The 18,971-nt window shown below is 38.4% G+C and overlaps 1 protein-coding gene across 3 annotated transcripts in view; it reads left to right on the forward strand.

Annotated features, from left to right (window-relative positions):
* Positions 1 to 18,971, forward strand: part of LOC125461042 (ADP-ribosylation factor GTPase-activating protein 3-like) — a 62,322-nt gene that overhangs the window by 40,339 nt on the left and 3,012 nt on the right. For all 3 annotated transcript variants that reach the window (XM_048549355.2, XM_059652399.1, XM_048549356.2), the window contains 6 exons: positions 6,960 to 7,091; positions 11,637 to 11,762; positions 15,119 to 15,250; positions 15,614 to 15,734; positions 17,619 to 17,709; positions 18,237 to 18,358. In XM_048549355.2, the coding sequence (XP_048405312.1) occupies positions 6,960 to 7,091; positions 11,637 to 11,762; positions 15,119 to 15,250; positions 15,614 to 15,734; positions 17,619 to 17,709; positions 18,237 to 18,358 (724 nt within the window). The remainder of the gene's footprint in view (positions 1 to 6,959; positions 7,092 to 11,636; positions 11,763 to 15,118; positions 15,251 to 15,613; positions 15,735 to 17,618; positions 17,710 to 18,236; positions 18,359 to 18,971) is intronic.

Consider the following 18,971-nt stretch of genomic DNA (forward strand, 5'->3'; position numbering starts at 1 on the left):
ATGGTATTTTTGCAGGAAGGTGGGTGGGAGGAGGTGTATTCTAGGTAGCTATGGGAGTCAGTGGACTTGAAATGGAAATCAGTTTCTCAGTGGTTGCCAGAGATGGAGACAGAGGGGTCCAGGAAGGGGAGAGAGAGGTATTAGAGATGGTCCAGGTGAACTTAAGGTTGGGGTGGAAGGTGTTGAAGTGGTTGAACTGTTTGACTTCCTCGTGGGAGCATGAGGCGGCGGCGATACAGTCATCAGTGTAATAGAGGAAGAGGTGGGGTTTAGGGTCAGTGTCGGTACGGAAGAGGGATTGTTCCATGTAACTGACAAAGAGGCTGGCATAGCTTGGGCTCATGCGGGTACCCATGGCCACCCCCTTTGTCTGGGAGGAATCGAAAGAGAGGTTGTTGGGGGTGAGGACGGGTTCGGCTAAGCGAACCAGCATGTTCGACTGTCTTCACGACCCACTCATTCCAGTGAACAATCTAGTAAACCTCTGAACTGCCACCAATTAATCTACAATGTTCCTTAAATAAGGAGACCAAATACGTGTGCAATATTTGAGATTTCCTCTCACTAATGCCGTGTGTTGCAGAGGCAGTTGGCTAGTGATACTATATCGCTGGACTGTCAATCCAGAGACCCAGGTAATGTTCTGGGGATCTTGGTTCATCCTGCCAGATCAGATGGTGGGAATTTGAATTCAATAAATACCTGGAATTAAGAATCTAACCATGACCATGAATCTATTGCCGATTGTCAGAAAAACCTGTATGGTTCACTGATGTGCCATCCTTACCTGGTCTGGCCTAAATGTGACACCAGACCTACAGCAGTGTGATTAACTCATAACTGCCCTTTGGGCAATTAGGGATGGGCAATAAATGCTGGCCTAGCCAGTCACGCCCTCATCCCGTGAATGAATTTTCAAAAAAAGTATAACTGACACATACCATCCTTTTCTGTTCCATTAGTCTCCTATACAACAACATCCCATTTGTGGCTCATGCACCAGGAAACCCAAATCCCTGCAGCTGCCCAATTTAAGTACTCGTCTGCTTTTTCTTTCATCCTGCTATATTTTCTGACGTTATGCTCCTTCTGCCAGTTTTTGCCCACTCACTTAACCTATTGTATAATCTGCCTGCAACCTCCTTGCATCTCCTTTATGGCATAGTTTACAAGTTATCTTGGTGTCTCTGCAGATTTAGATACCATCTCTTCACTCCCCTCATTTGAAGTTATTCAAGTGAATTATAAGAAGTTGAGGCCGCAGCACGAACCCCTGTAGGCCTCCACTCATCACATCCTGCCTGTCAGATCCATTGTATAGTGGCTAATATGTTACCCACTATACTAAGAGTTTTTATTTTCTTCAATAACCTTTTGATGTGGCACCTTATGAAATGCCTTCAGGAAATCCTAATTTTGTAGGTCTGGAAGCTCCCGTTTATCCATAGTGCATGCTATTTCTTCAAAGAACTCCAGTAAACTGGTTACGTGAGATTTTTCTTTGACACAACCGGGCTGCTTCATTCCCAGTTACCTTGGGATTTGCTAAGTGTGCAGTTATAGTCTCTTTAATGATCAGTTCTAATACTTTCCCCTCAGCAGGCATTATTTCCTGTTTTCTGTCTTTCTCCCTATGTTTAATAGAACATTTAAGCTTGCTATCTTTCGGTCCAAGAGAACCTTTCCTGAATTTAGGAAGTTTTGGAAAATTACAGATCTACTACCTGATCGGCAACTTCTTGGAAGAATTTAGGAAGACCAGTTTGCTTAGTATTGCTTCCCACATGATCATAATTTCACTAAGTTTCTCTCCCACCTCTTGGATTACAACCATGACTGGAACATTTTTTTTGAACAGTGAAGAAAGAATCAAAATATTTTGTCATTTCATCCTCTCTTAATTATCATCCCCCATTTGCACTCCCTAATGAAACAACCCTCACTTTTTACTTTTTCCGTTTTAAGTACCTGCCGAAACTTGCTACTCGTTTTTACATTCCTACCTAGTTTTCTTTCATACCGTAATATTTTTCTCTGGATTAACCTTCAAGTCATTCTTTGCTGTCCTTTATATCTGGACCAGTCATCTGACCCACTCGTCTTTATGTGGTTAAATGCTTTTTCATTGCTTTTGATGTTGCCTTCATTTCATTAGCTAACTGTGGGCGTCATGCCTCACCTTATCATTTTTTTTATGGTAGGAACATACTTACACGGAGCGTTCTGAAATTTAGCAATATATATTTACATCTGCACCTCTATTGATCAATCCTGTAGCTGGTATGCCAGTTCACTTCACCAAACTCAGCTTTCGCGCCCACATAGTTGCCCTTACTTAGGCTTATAATACTAATCTTGGATCTACTCTTCTCCCTTTCACACTGGATATAAAATTCATAAATATTATGGTTGCTGCTACCTAAATGGGCCTTTACCCTGTGGTCATTAATCAATCCTATCTCATTACACAGTATGAAGTGTAGTATAACCTGCTCTCTGGAAGCTTATAGTGTAGTACAGCATGGAAACAGACCCTTTGGTCCAACTGGCCCATGCTGACCACGTTCCCAAACTAAACTAGTCCCCCTTTCCTGGGCCTGGCTCATATCCCTCGTACTTGTCCAAATGCCTTCTAAATGTTGTAACTGTACTTACATTTACCACATCTCCTGGAAGTTTATTCCACACATGAACCCCTTTGTAGAAAACAGTTGCCCTCATATTCTTTTTAAAATTTTCTCCTCTCACCCTAAAAATATACCCCCCCCACCACCAAAAGTTTTGATCTCCGCCACACTCGGGAAAAGACCCTTGCTATTCACCTTATCTATGTAACTCATGATTTTGTAAACCTTTGGTCACCCCTCAACCTCCTACACTCCAGTGAAAAAGATCTGAACCTATCCAGCCTACTTTTATATTTGCAACATCTGTTCCAGGCAACATCCTGGTAAATCTCTTCTGAAGCCTCTCCAAGCTTACTAATTAGCACATAAGAATCAGGAGTAGGTCATTTGGCCCTTCGAGCTTGCTCCACCATTCGAGAGGATCGTGGCTGATCTTTCTTTGGTCTCAGTTCCAAAGACTACCCTCTTATCATAACAAATATCCTTCTAGATGGAGTAAAGGAACCTCTGATGTCCTTTCCGTAATATGTAGATTAAAGTCATCCATGGTAAAGGCCCGGAAATAACCACAAGCATCAGCTGTTGTTTCTTCTAGACTTGTTAGCATTGTTAACTGGTAGGGAGCCTGTAAACCACACTGTCACTAGTGATTTATTTTCCCTAGTATTCCATATCTCCACTCAAATTAAATCTGCGTACTGTTGTCATAAACCTAGGTCATCTCTAACTGTTGCGCAATTTGATTTACAGTGTTACCTGCCACCTTTTACTTGGCACCTGGTTCTCGAGTGTCTCATAACTTTGGGTCCTGAGTATTGAAGGTTATCATCCTACAGCCATGTCTCTGTAATGATAGTGCACATTGGTGTAGACAAATCAATATGTCTACTCTGTTCTGCATTTGATACGCACCCCAGTACAGAGCTTTTGGTTTTTGTCTTTTTTATAATCCTTATAACAGCTAACCTTGATTTGTCGATATTCTTAGCTTTTTCCTCTCTTTATCCTCCGTTCCCATATTACTGTTTTCCCCGTTACCTAGTCTCTACTCTTTGATATTCCACATCTTTCCAAGTTTGATCCCTTGACCTCACTGTTTAAATTAAAACTCTGTCCTAGTTAGGTGACTTGCAAGAACATTAGCTCCAGTTCGGTTTAATGCAAATGGACAGTGTATAATTTCCTGTCTATTAATGTTTGTGCACTTAAAAAACAAGCCTTGTTCTGATTTAAATTAGAAAAGGACTAAATGGATATTTGAATCTTTAATTTGCAAAAGCATTTGCGTCTCTGAAAAGGTCATTGAAATGAGAATTGAGAATGTAAACATTTACAGTATTGTGTTGTACCTTCTAATGATTTTTTTTCGCAACTTATTTCAACAACTTAATGTGTAAACAAATTCTGTTTTGAGTATTGAGCATTAAAATGAAGCTATATTTTAAAATAATAGCAGTACTTTGTGTTACAAGTGAAAGAGTGAAAACTGAAATATTCCTATCAAATTTGTTACTAGGACATGCTCATAACAGGAGCCCTAACATAATTTGCTGTTAGCTTTCCAGAAACACATTATTCTACTCTAGTTTGTTTTAGCTTAACATCAGAACAATTTAGTGTTTTACACTACCCTTGGTGCTTTTGTCAGTTTTTGGTATTCCAAGTGTTTGGCATTTGTCATCATGAGAAAAGGGAATCCTATGAATGTAGCTTTTTATGAGGCCAAATTTAGTCCCTCTGACTGATTTCCTTACAGTTCTGTAATTAATTTCAGAATCTAGTGTTTACCTATTTTCTGTTAATACATTTCACAAACGATTATGTGCTTCTGCTTCTTTAAGAATTTTCTCCTGAACTGAATCTTCATTTTCTTTGTGACAATTTGTATTCAGTAGGCCCTTGCACTTTCCATGGTATTCAGATGTGAAGTCCTTCTCTGTTCACAAATATTTAAACACTTCGTCATTTAAATATAACTGCACTAAGCCAGTTGCATTGTTGATAGGAAAGATGTTGTAGATGCAGGAAACTATTAATGGACTGACCAGATAAGCAGAGAGGTGGCAAATGATGTTCAGTCCGGAGAGTTGTGGAGTTATGTATTTGGGGAGGTGAAGCAAGATAGGGAAATGCACAATAAATGGTAGAATACTGAGAAATTTTAGTGTGAATGACCTGAGATCATTGAAGATAACAGCAGAGGTAGATAAGGTGATTAAAAGATTACTTTATTTGTTGGGGTATGGGTTTTAAGCACTCGGAGGTAATGCTAAAACAGTACAAATGGTAGTTAAACCACAGCCTGGTTGCACCAGAGAAGCAAGAAAGGAGCTTCACAATGGATGCTGCTATGACTGGAGAATGTAGATATGAGGTATCATTGGTATTAGCTGAGGTTTTCTTTGCAACAAGTGGGTTGAGGTGATTTATTTAGGTATATAAAATTAGTATAACTAAACTTCTGGGAGAAGAGCACAAAAGATTTTAAATTGTTGATATTTGAGCCGAAGGTATGATCATTGTCAATTCAATAAAGATGTCAATCATGGTGAAAAATGTAATAATGGAGTAGGTTTTCTGATCACTCCACTTTAGAGGTGCTGCAGCACGAGAAAAAATATGAAGGTTTTGGATAGAATCAGATTTCCTCTCTATTTGTTTGTACTATAAGTGTATAAGCATTCATCAGCATAGCAGTCTACTTCAAAGCTTTTCATCAAGCCAGTAATGTGAAGGTGCATGTCTTCACCTGAGCTTCTGTTCTGTTTTAAGATATATAACAATCTAAGATATAGGAATGGGAGTAGGGCTTTTGCCTCCTTTTAATCTGCTCTGCTGTTCAGTAGGATCATGACTGATTCAACATTCCTTGCGATCACTTTGCTATCCATTCCCTGTAACCCTTGATAGCTGTACCAATCAAGAATAGATCTATCACAGCCTTAAATTTATACAGATGTACAGTCCCAACAGCTGTCTGCAGTAGGGAATTCCAAAGACGCTCAACTCTCAAAAGAAGTTCCCTGTCTTAAATTGGCAACCCTTTATTCTGAGACCATGCTGTCTTATCCTAGACCCTTCCATGAGAGGAAACATTCTCTCAGCATTTACCTTGTGAAGCTTTTTAAGAATCCTATACATTTCAATGAGATCACTTATCATTCTACTAAATCTAGCGAGTAGAGTCCTAACCTGTTTTTTCTTTACTCATATGACAATGCCTCCATACCAGGGATCATTCTAGTGAACCATCTCTGAACTGCCTCTAATGAGATGATATCTTCCCTTAAATAATGGAACCAAAACTGCTCATAGTATTTCGGATGTGGCCTCCACAATACCTTGTATAGTTGTAATAAGACTTCCCTACTCCCTGAAATAAGGGAGGACAAGTATCTTCCAGTATGAACAGCATAGTAAAATTGATAATCTAACATCTAAAAGGATATGTGCTCCATTCACTAGTCAAGTGATCAAACAAAGAGTGAGATTGGAACATTATTAATATATGTTAATAAAATCAGATTTTTTTTTCCATTCCAAACAACTTAGAACTTTAGTTAGGATCCATATGCAAAGCTAGAAAAAAAGCTGCGACGTTATGCACCGTACATTCAAATGCTGTATATTGCTAAGTTGTTAAGTTCATAATGAAGTCACTTTTTTAAAAAATGTTTAAAATACAGCAGAAAATTGCTGATCCTTTCTACTTCCCTGCCTCCTGTAAATGCTGGGATGTATAAAAAGTTATTGGATGGCCAGGGAATCTTTTTCTCATTAGGTAGGCAGTCTGGCTGTCAAGGGAGAGGTGTTCAGTTATGGTATTTGAATTACTGAGTCCACGTGCTAAGAAGGAAAATGTTTCCAGGGCATGTTAAATCCCACAAGTCTCTGACAGTAAGCTTCATGGAATGTTCCAGGCAGGGCAGGTCAGACCTTTGGAAATTTAGGCAACTTTCTTGTCAGAGTGAAAGCCTTGACTTCCGCAAGATTCTTACCCTACTTGCATCTCATCTCTGCTGGTTTCACATATTGGAATATTTGAGTTGTCGCATTGCATCAGAAATTTTGCTTTGCTAAAGGCAATATTATGACGATTTTAGTCTTTCTTTCAAAGAAGTACCACCATAAAGCCATCTCTCGATTACAATTTTTGAATGAGCTGTTATTGTTTTGAGGTCGAGTAGCTTGCATATGTTGTATAACTTGCATCATAAAATTTAGTATAATTTTGTGGGTTTTGCTGTTGCACTGAAATAGATTCTTAATTGTTTAGTTGGATAATCATGTTTTCAAAGTTTAAAATGTAAGCAAAGAAATGTTATATTACAGTGTTTCATCTCTTCGACTTGCATACCAAGACTTGGAAATACAAAGAAAGAAAGATGATGAGAAATTGAACAAGTTGGAAGGCAAGAAGAAAGAGCAAGCAGAGCGACTGGGCATGGGCTTCAGTAGCAGAGCGTAAGTACCTTTTTACTATATCACAGCTTACTTTGGAAGATGGAGACAAAAAGTAGCAAATTGGGAAGAATGTTTAAACTAAATGGTATAGTAAGTTTGTAGGAGGTCTTGCAGTGCAGTGGGTAACATCCCTACCTGTTAAGCCAGAAGCTCAGAGTCTGTGTTCCACTTGAGGATTATGATTTGTCTAAGAACATAACATGGCCAAACTGGTTGAGAATAAGCTTCCAAATCCTTTCAGCGCACACCAATGGCAGGCGTTACGAGTGGGAGTTATTCGTAATCAGACTTATGATGGAAAGAAATTAGAGCCTGTTGCCATAATTATGTGTAATTCCAGAGTAGAACATGCATATGTATAATAAGCAAATGTTGCCACAGTAACTCTGACTACTTGTGGCTTAATTGGCTTGACACCTGGCATGGATCAGACTGATGGCAACAGCAAGGGTTTTGATCCCCATTCCAGGTGGGCTGGATTTGGAACCTCCCTCCCTTTCAGTGTTGCTGGTTATGGTTGCTGTGGCTCAGACCCACATCTGGGCGGACAATACACATGAAGCAAGTTTGTATTGAATCACTTTGAATAAAATGTGGGCATTCATGGAAAATTGTAACTTCTGCCTTTGAGCTAAGAGAGGTGGGTTTTTCTCATGGAGATGGAAGATCTTAGGACAAGACAAAGTCTGCATTGTATTGGTTAATTGCATGTGCCTTGCAATGCAAAATCTAAGGATAATCGAAACTTGATTGCACTTTTTTGCTCATCCAAGTCAGCAAAACTAATGCTTCACATAGGGAAGAACTAAAATAGCAAGTAATGAGAATTTGTAAATAGAAATAGCTAATTATTGCCTTGCCCCCAAGCATTATCTAGCCTTGAGTAAAACCACCTTATTCCTACTATAACAAGTATATAAGACTACGACCAGAGATTCTAAAATCTAAGCTTCAATAAATGTCTTAAAATATAAAACATTAAATCGCACAGCAAGGGAACAGGCCCTTTGGCCCATCATATCTGTGCAAACCATGATGTCATTCTAAACTAATCCTATCTTCCTGCATATGGTCTGTTTCCTTCTATTTCCTGCCTGTTTGTGTGGCTGTCTAAATGCTTCTTGAATGTTGTTATCATATCTGCTTCTACCAACTCCCCTAGCAGCACATTTCAGACATCTACAACTGTCTGCTTAAAAAAACTTGTCTTGCACCATCTCCTTTAAACCTGGGCTGACAAGTGGCAAGTGACAATCGCGCCACACAAATGCCAGGCTATGACCATCACCAATAAGAGACAAACTAACCACCATCCCTTGACATTCAATGGTGTTACCATCACTGAATTCCCTACTATCAACATTGTGGGGGTTACCATTGACCAGAAGCTCAACTGGACGTACACATTAACAGAGTAGCTACAAGAGCAGGCCAGAAGCTGGGAATGCTGCGGCAAATAACTCATCTCCTGACACCTCAAAGTCTCTCCGCCATCTACAAGGCACAAGTCAGGAGCATAATGGAACACTCCCCATTTGCCTGGATGAGTGCAGCCCCAACTACTCAAGAAGCTTGACACCATCCAGGACAAAGCAGCCCGCTTGATTGGCACTACGCCCACAAGCATTCACTCCCTCCACCACTGACGCCCAATAGCAGCAGTGTGTACTATCTAGAAGATGCTCTGCAGAAATTCACCAAAGATCCTCAGACAGGATTTTCCAAACCCAAGACCGCTTCCATCTAGAAGGACGAAGGCAGTAGATATATAGGAACACCACCACCTCCAAGTTCCTTTCCAAGTCACTCACCATCCTGATTTGGAAATATACTGCCATTCCTTCACTGTCGCTGGGTCAAAATCCTGGAATTCCTTCCCTAATAGCATAGTGGGTCAAGCTGCAGCAGTTTAAGTAGGCAGCTCATGAACACCTTCTCAAGGGCAGCTAGGGATGGGCAAGAAATGCTTGCCAGCCAGTGATGCCCACATCCCACGAAATGAATAGAAAAAAAAATTGCCCTTTCACTTTAAACATATGCCCCCAGTATTTGAAATTTCCATCCTGGGAAAAAGATTCCACTATCCACCCTATCCGGGCCCCTCATAATTTTATATACTTCTTTCAGGTTACCCCTCAACCTTTCACTCTAGCCTAACAATTCACGTTTGTCCAGCCACTCCATATTGCTAATAAACGTCCATACCCTTCCTCTAGTGTGGGGTCCAGAACAACACTCAGTACTCCAAATGCGGTCTAACTGCAAGTTTTCTGCAGCTGCAACATGACTTGCCAAATTTTGTATTCTGTCCCCCAACTGATGAAGGCAGGTATGCCTTTTTTAACACTTTATCCACGTATGTTGTCACTTTGAAAGTTATGGACGTGCAACGCAAGATCTGTCTGCACATCAATGCTGCAAAGAGTTCTGCCATTTATACTATGTTTTCGTCTTGCATTTTACCTCCCAAAATGTATCGCTTCACACTTGTCTGGATTAAACTCAGTCAACCATTTCTCTGTGTAACTTTTCAGCTGATCTGTATCCTTTGACAACCTTCCTCACTATCTGCAACTTTCTTGTCATCTGCAAACTTACTAATCAGTCCACTTTTATTTTCATCAAAATCACTTATTTAAATTACAAACAAGAGGTCCCAGGACTGACCCTTGCAGAATACCACTAGTTACAGACCTCCAGTCAGAAACGCACCCCTCCACAACTACTCTGTGCCTTCCATGACCAAGCCAATTTTGTATCCAACTTACCAACTCTCGGTGGGTACCATGTAACTTAAATCCTTGGGCCAGCCTACCATTATTTCATATTTCATTCTATAAGTTGATTTTCAAATAAAGTGAGCCACTATGTTTTTAATCTGCTGTTATTATTTTGAATGGCAGAGCAGGCCCAAAGAGCCACATGACTAACCCTTGCTCATATTTTGTACATTCTTATTAATTGACATGGAGCAGGTATTTTTCTTCACAATTGCTGACAGATACCTAATCTGTAAAATCTTTTGCTTATTTACGAAGTTGTGGTGGTGTTTTGTTTTACCTAACAGTCCTTTAGGCTAATAACTCACATTTATGCAGTTTTATTTTAGCAATATATTTCAGATGTTCACAATCCATATCAACAAAATGGATAAAGAACTCAAATTAATATTTCCAATTTTTCTGATGACACAAAAGATTAGACAGAGTGGTGAGGAGGACGTAAAGAGGCTTCGGGGTAATTCACACAAATTCAGTTTTGTGTTCCTTCCAATTTTCCAGCTGCCGAACACACCTCTGCATGCAGCAGCAGCTGAAGACAGTGAGTGAATTAGCATGATGATCAGTATGCATGGACCCTCGGAGCTGCTGTGTGGCTTAGAAGGAATGTTGAGTGAGTGGACAACCAATGGGAGATTCAGTATAATGCAAACAAATATGAAATTGTCCACTTTGATAGGAAAATTTGAAAAGTAGATCCTTATTTAAATGATAGATTGGGATAGGTTGATATGTACAGATGATCCCAGGTATCCTTGTACACCAGTCATTGAAAGTAAGCCTGAAGGTACAACAAGTTGTTTATGAAGGCAAATAGGATGTTGGCTACGTTGCAAGGGAGTTTGAGAACAAAAGCAAAGAATTCTTACTGCTGGGGTATAGGGCCTCCATGAGTCTACTCCTGGAGTATTGTGTGCAGTTTTTATCTCCCTACATAAGAAGAGATACTTTTGCCAACAAGGGAGTGGAGTGAAGTTCACCAGACTGATTCCTCAGATGGCAGATCTGTGGTCTGAGGAGAGATTGGGTCAGTTGGACCTGTATTCACTGGAGTTTAGAAGAACGAGAGAGAATCTTACTGAAACGTGTAACATTCTGATAGGACTCGACTGGCTGCAAGGGTATAGAATGTAATTTCCCCTGGAAAAGTGGCCCAGAATGGTATCTTTTTATGTAATGTTTGAAATTTTCTTCATAATGTTATACATTTATATCACTTTTGTTCCATCTTATTTATATTAATAATTATATTGGAAGCTGCCAGTGTAATAGGTTGAGTCATAATTACACTTCCAGCTATTGGAGGTCTGTGGTACATGACTTTTATGCCTCTCAGCCTTTACTGTAGCGAATCTCCTAGTTGAACCAACTTTAATTATGTTTCTTTTAATGTTACCATCTATTTTGATGTTTAAGTAGTATCAAATATTTTTTAAAAAGCATTGTATTGTATTGTATCTAGCCACTCTGCTCCATCCATGATTGCCTCAGAACTTCCTTTGTTCTTGTGTTTGTATGTGGTGATTGCATAACGTATGTTAAAATTTTCCAGTTGCCTGAACTCTTATACTGAACGTGGTCATGGAGAAGGTTTTCATTGCAAGATATTTAATTTATGTTGCAAAAGGTTTTTGTCTAAATCTGGCTAATTTTGTTTTTTACATTTTTGAATTTACCCATCAGTTCTTGCCAATAAGATGCTAAATGTAATTAAGCATAGCTTGCGTTATGTTTTCTTATGTTTTTTCTCACTTTTTCCTTGTAGGGGAGTTTCCCATTCTGTATTATCAGATATGCAAACTATAGAACAGGAGACACCCACAATTGCAAAATCTTCCAGGAGAAAATATGAAGAAGATGAAGAGCCTACTTTTACTACTTCTCATTCCAGGTAATCATCGTATCTTCCTATGCTTGATCTTGAAGAAGAGTGTGAGGTTACATTGTGTGGGGGAGAGATCATTCAGTAACCAGAAAGATACGATTTTGAAGTGTTAGGGCTGCTGCTGGTTATTTCCTCATGAATGCAGTCAAGGATTTAAGTGTTTTAGCAGTACTGTAAATCATTGGGTCCAAAGATTATCCTGTATAGTTCAATAGTTTTATAATTTTGTTCCCCTTGAGCATTGGAATATTTTCATCATTGAACAAACAAAAAGAATTCTTATCTCTGAGGTTTATAAAATGATTTTGTTGAGAAAACATCAGGAAAATTTTTTGCCACGTATTTGTTCATGTCAGTCTGAGAGAGATCGTCAGCAGCAAAGATCAATTCTTGGGTGAGAGCTGTCCAGATCCATGGTTTGGAGTAGCATTAATCTGGTGGTCCATCCACTTCTCTTTGGCTGTGTAGTTCTTGATGCAGGGATGGTAGAGAAACCGAGATGAATATAAAATAACTTCTTGTTCAGGAAAGAAATGAATTCTTCAGACAGCAAACCAGTTATATGCATGGTTTTATTTTCAATGGGGACTTGCACCCTTCTATATCTAAGCTGCCAACTTTAGCCTCTGGATGTCAGTTGTAGTAATACCTTTTGGTACGTTAGCTGGAACTGATCCAGTTATCACTGGATTTTGGTTACAACTGATGATGTGCCACTCCGATGTCTTCATTTTTAAAAAAAAAGTAAAGTTAAAAAGATAAAATACTCCAGATGCTGAAAATCTGGAATGAAGTCTGAAAATTCTGAAGATACTCAGCAGATCGGGGAGCATCAGAATTAACATTTCAGGTTATGTCTTTTCATTTGTACTGACAATGTATTACGTTTCTTATTTTTGTAAGCAAACAGATATGTGGGGCCCTGGGGTGGACCTGGGTGGGGGAGAGGGAAACAAAGGTGAAGACTGGTGAGAGCCTGAAAGATTGGAGAAATCAAATGCAAGATATGATGGCCCAAGACTAAAGGAAGTGATAATGGGATACGTAAAGAAATAAAAGAGCAAGTGTATATGGTAGAGCTAGGAAGAACACCTGACTGAATCAAAATGAAGAGAAAAGCAAGAGTAAAACCAAAACCTGGGAAATGGTGTGTGTTTGTCACCAAAAAAAGTATTTTTACACAATACAACAATGCTTATGTTAGCTCACATAACAAAAAAAACGAGGTACAAACAATGGGGTATTGAAGAATCTAGAAGACATGTGCAAGTATTACATTCTTTGTGGCTAACATTAAGCTATTACATTGCAACAGAGGAGTATTCTACCAGTAGAATGTCATGCTTCAAGTAATCCAAGGTAAGATAAAGTATGAGATCTTTATGCTGTTAGGTCACATGCCATATGCAGTGATGTTATTATGCACATGTCTCTTAAAGTAATTTAACTGTGAGATGTAAGATTACAATAAATACTTGTTGTCCTAAAGCAAAATCAAGTGGAAAAACTAAATAAAAGCCAACTTTTGTAAAGTAAAATGTTAAAGCAATCATTTTCAGTCACTTGTAGCATTTACAATGTAATTTACCACTTCTCCTATTGGTCCAAATACATTTGCCCTCATTAGCTTTAATGGCAAGCCTTTGGGCTTACTTTGGGAATACTAGTGACACGCTCCTTTTACATATAAGAACAATAATGTTTTGTGTAACTTTGATTTTGAGGGAAACAATTCTCATGTATTAATACGGAACAGAATTTTTAAGTGCATATTTTGCTTTTGAATTTAGGTGGATTATTCCTGGTAAAACATTATAAGACTTCTAGTGATGTGTGGCAGGTATTGAAAAATTGTCATACTAACCCAAGAACAGCAGGTGTTAATTGTTGTGTTGTGTTGTGCCTGACACTGAATGTAGTGTAGAGTGAATTGGGGACTTTACCTGATCTTTGCCCTGTTTGGACCAGATGTTTTTTCTTGTACGGTTTGGTTTTTTTTGTGTTTGGTGGTGTTTTCAGTAAACCAGGCTTTTGTTCAACTTGGGCTTACAAATATGAAATTCAGATCTGTGAGCCTTTTCTCCTGTATTGCCTGTATAAGTAATAGAGCTAGTGCAGGCACTGATGGGCCTGATGGCTGCTGCCTGTGTCTTGGCAATTCTCTGAATCTGTGATTTTTAGAAGTAGAAGTAGTACTGCTGAGGTACCTGAGTGGAATTATTTGTTTAATCAGTACTGTGTAAACAATTTGGAAAATCGTGAAATGAAGATTGTTCAATTTGCAATGTCAATACAATTAGTTAGCAGGAGTAATCTCCATAATTATTTTTATCTTGGTTGTCTCATTTGTATTAAAATGTAATAATTTTATAAAACTTGGTGAATCCATGTCAACAAACTTAAATACAAATTTATAAGCATCTTGCCCAAATACGATTCTTCAATCCCATCTGTTTATGTAACACTTCCACTCAACTAAAACACATTTATGCATATCGTAGAAGTATTGTGAAACAACATATGAAACCAATATAAGTTATTAGGGAAGATGCCGAAGGTTTATTCAAAGAGCTAGTTGTATGTTGTAAGGATGAAAGTGACATAAAGAGTTAGAGACCTTCAGAAGAGTTCAGGGCTGAGGCAGTGAGAGCCACAGCTACCAGTGGTGATGTGCAGGAAGCCAGAATTGAAGGAGTGCAGATATATTGAAAGATTGAAGGGCTGAAAAAGGTTAACAAGACAGCAACTACAGTTTAAACAGGCCGGTTATCTTTAGCCACTGGAACCTTTGGCTCTTGTAGTCTCAGCTCAGTAACTATGTTTGGGCCACACAACTGTTCAATGGAAAATGTGCCCCAAATGTGAGCATTGTCAGCGAGTGCAGAATTGTCAAGAGGAGGTGCAGAGCCATGTTGGGCTTCACTTCTATCACAGTGGCTTATGTTGACTCATTTGGTGCTCACCACGTTATAAGATTTAGTTCAAAGCTTTATTACATAGTCTATCATGATCACTGATAATGATGTCAGCTCAGTTTATGTGCTTTCCATGATGATTATTACACCTGATTGTTGGGGAAAAGATATCTTTCAACCAGACTCTGTTCTGAAACTTATTTTGTATATTAGTGCATTTTTGAAAAGTGGTACTTTGTTGTTTTGCTGACATTATTTAATATACAGCAGTTGCTGACGCTGGCTACATTTAAATGCCAATATGGGGAAATAACTGGACGATAGATATGGGTTATGCCACCCATACCTATCAGTTTATGCATCCAGGATCCGATCTGTTCACATCTGTATTGGAAGATTAGATATTTTGAAAGACTAAAATTCCCATTTTCTCCTTTCAAACTCTAGATATTTTGATGATCCACTGGATATGGGAAGTACATATTCAAAATGGGATGACAATAGTGATTCCTTTTGGAAAACAGAAAGCAGCAGTAGAGAGAAGGACATATTTACTTCAAAAATATCACTAAATGACAGGTATAATACTTGCTTTTATACCTTTTTATTACTGTGTATATGACTGCATATTTTCAACCAATTAATTTTAAATCATACTTTTTCTCTTAACTTTGCACGTTTGGTGCTGAACTTAAAAACAAATTTATGTTACACTCAGCCTAGACTTAGCTCTTGTTCTTTGCCTGTACATTTATTATATTTCATAGGGTTATTTTTGACCATTGTATTTGCAGCAAATTATTTGCTGCTTTAGTGTTTGACTGTAATTCTGTACTACTTTGCATTCACTTTACAATGCTAAAGTAAAATAGATGGCCACTTTTGAGTCAATGATTCTAATGCTGATCAATGCTCGTTTTAACATTGGTGTTATCTTTCCAGGCCGGCACGTCGTAAACCAGAATTGGACTATGTAGTAGTCTCCGAGGATGCACAGAAGAAGTTTGGGAATGTCAAAGCCATTTCTTCAGATATGTATTTTGGAAAACAGGATTCTGCAGAGGTGAATGTTTTACAATATTTTCTGAATAGTTATGATCTTTTGAGTTACCTGGATACGAACTATTTATGTGTATGTGGCCTTTAGGATTAGCAATATAAAACAATAACATTTCTCTGTCAAAACAGATTTCAACAATGCAGAACAAATCAAATCAGTTAATCCATTTCTTAGCAATGAAATTGGACTGAAACCTGTTGTGAACTGTGTATAGTCACATATTCTAAGAAACGTACAGGCGTGTTCAACACAAGATTGGTTGCTGTACCTCAAATGGAGATCATTGTCAGTAGGAACATTAATGAACAAAACTTTGCCTTCCATTGATTGACTTGATATGTAATATTTATGTAACTGTTTTGCCACATATCATAAATAATTAAGTTTTTCCCTTTGTCTTTACTAAAGAACATTACTGTAGACCAGACAGTCGTAATTCAAACATGAAGGAGATTTTGCCTGATGACCCTGTGGAATTCCCATCATAGCATACACCACAGACATTGCCTGGAAAATTGAATTTTCTGTTGGACAATTCATCTCCACTGGGATACTCCTGAAAGTTTCATTAAAATCAGAGGCTTCAGATGCTTCTGATAAATTAAGTGGAACAGTTACTCAGGAAAAGTTAGATGAAGTTAATCTTCTATCTCCTGAGAAACTATTAAAAAGAGATCTCACTTTTACCTAACACAATCCCTAACTACAACTCCCCCACCCTGGGCCTGACCACCCACGCTTCTGCCATTGGACCCAACCCAGCCCTTCCACTCTCCTACCAGTCCACTATCCCCTACCACCACCACCACCACAAAACCCCACCCTGGACATATCCTGATCCCAAACCTGTGCTGCCAGACCGGATCCCACCCAGACCCGATAACTACCCTAGACCCATCCCACCCACCCTTTCCCAGAGCTCATTTCTCCCACCCAACCCATCCCAACTCCAAACTACCGTAAACACAACAAAACTTACCTGTAACCTACCTCCCCACCTTGCCATCTTGTTACCTGCACCCTACCCACTTATCATCCTATCTCCTTAGAAAGCATTCTGCCCGTTTGACATTCTACTTAGTTGGCTCCCTGACCCCTCTCCATTTGGCACCCTAACTTCCCATCATCCTACTGTCCTACTTGCCTTATAGAGTTGCCCTTTGCAGCCAGTTTCAAGGTGGCTCTCAGGATCTGTAAGTTTCAGAATACAATAGCTGGCTGCTGTGACAGGAGGGCATAATTTACTTGCCTCTGACCGTTCTGCACTACAAAAGAAGTCAGAATGGAAGTACAATTCCACAATTTTGAGAGAGCCCTGAGCAGAATCTCCTCTCAGAAATGTACACAAACACTCCTGAGGTTTGTTCTTTACCAAACACAAAGATGTTGCAGAAAATGAGTTGAAGCAGCTGGAGCCCAAAACACACAACTTCTTGTTACTCATTTGTTGATTCCACTTAAGCCATGTGGAGGCCTGATGGGGCAAATTGAGATAATCTTCAAAGGTTGAGATTTTTGCAACTGTATGGAATGTGTCCAATTGATTGTCTTGAGCCTGAAGAATCTTGAAGCTAAAACCATCAGGTTATTTGGATCCCTCTTCTCCTTGGTTTTTGTTCCAGTATGGATTAGAAAGTGGGATTACAAACTCGGACTCCAACAAACTCTTCTATTATTCTATCAGATTATCCTTTGGAAAAATGGCAATTATTTTGATAACTAATATTTTTGTTTTCAAGAGATTTTAAATAGGATTATCTATTGATAATATATTATATTATTCACTTTTACCCTAGACCTAACTTGTATAAAGTAATGTTATTGATAGTTGTTAAACCTAATGCCGATAAAGCATTTTTTTAAGTGTTGGGATGTTTTATCTGCCAGTATGAAGCCAAAACTCGACTGGAACGATTTGCTGGAAGTTCATCTATTAGCTCATCTGATCTATTTGAGGGTGAAAAGAAGCAAGCATCAGGTAAGAGGCCAGCAGACTAAATAAAAGTTATCATTTTTAAAACAGTTTTTATATTATTATATTAAAATATTATTCATATTTCCTCTGTTACAAAGTGGTTTCATGCTTCATATCTTTTATCTATGAAACGTTTATTTAATTCCACTTTTCTTTTGAATTAAACCAGTTTGGAATTGACTGTTGCTAACTTTTAAATCAGAGTTTTCTTTGAAGAAAAGTTTTACTTTCATTTGTAGAAATTTACCAGTAACCACATCAATGAACCCAGAAATTCATGCATTTTGAAGGGTCTAGGCCCGAAATGTCAGCATTTGTGCTCCTGAGATGCTGCTTGGCCTGCTGTGTTCATCCAGCTTCACACTTTATTATCTTGGATTCTTCAGCATCTGCAGTTCCCATTATCTCTCATGCATTTTAGCTGTTCAGTTAAATTTTCCTCACTCTTTAATACTTGTTGTATTTTACTTAAAAATGAATGTTATGATCATAAAATATATGTACATTACTTGATTTGTTATTATCTTAAGCAAACGTGTCTCTGACCAACGTGCTACCATCAGCTCCGGACATGGCACAGTTTAAGCAAGGTGTTAGATCTGTGGCTGGGAAGCTGTCTGTTCTGGCCAATGGAGTGATGAATTCCATTCAGGTTGGCATATTTTTATGTCATCATGTAAATATCTGTGTCTAATCTATTCATAAATTTGCTATTTATCTTCAAAGGGTTTGCTTTAGGTATGTGTCCATTCAACAAAAGAATATCGTACACATTACAGCAAATCAATTAAGCCATTATTAAAAGTTCTGGTGTTACAAGCAATGAGAGTTCATCTGCAATTCCAAGCAGTTGTATTCCAACAAAAAGCACTTAGAGATAGGTCAGGTTAAGCAGACCCTAGGCTATCAAGGGATCTACCAATGCTAATCAAAATTTATTTTTTAATAAAGGTAGTCACACTTTGACATCTATGTTAATGTTCAGTTAAATCTCTGAAATAAGAACTAATATTGTTGAAGAATGATAATGATAAATAAATGCTATGCACTAAAACATTAAGTTAAAAATAGTTGCCTAGAGTTTCAGCTAACCAGTGGTTTAACACATCACTCTCTTATCATAGGTTTTTACTTGTGTACTCATTAAAAGTAAGGGAAGAAATTAATTTGGGTGGTTTCATAGTTCATAATTTCATGGGTTCACCAGGAGCACAAAATACCCAATATTTGGACAAAATTGTGATTTTTCCCAACCTTTTAGTGGC

Source organism: Stegostoma tigrinum, chromosome 18 (assembly GCF_030684315.1).
Source record: "Stegostoma tigrinum isolate sSteTig4 chromosome 18, sSteTig4.hap1, whole genome shotgun sequence".
NCBI classification, from domain to species: Eukaryota; Metazoa; Chordata; class Chondrichthyes; order Orectolobiformes; family Stegostomatidae; genus Stegostoma; species Stegostoma tigrinum.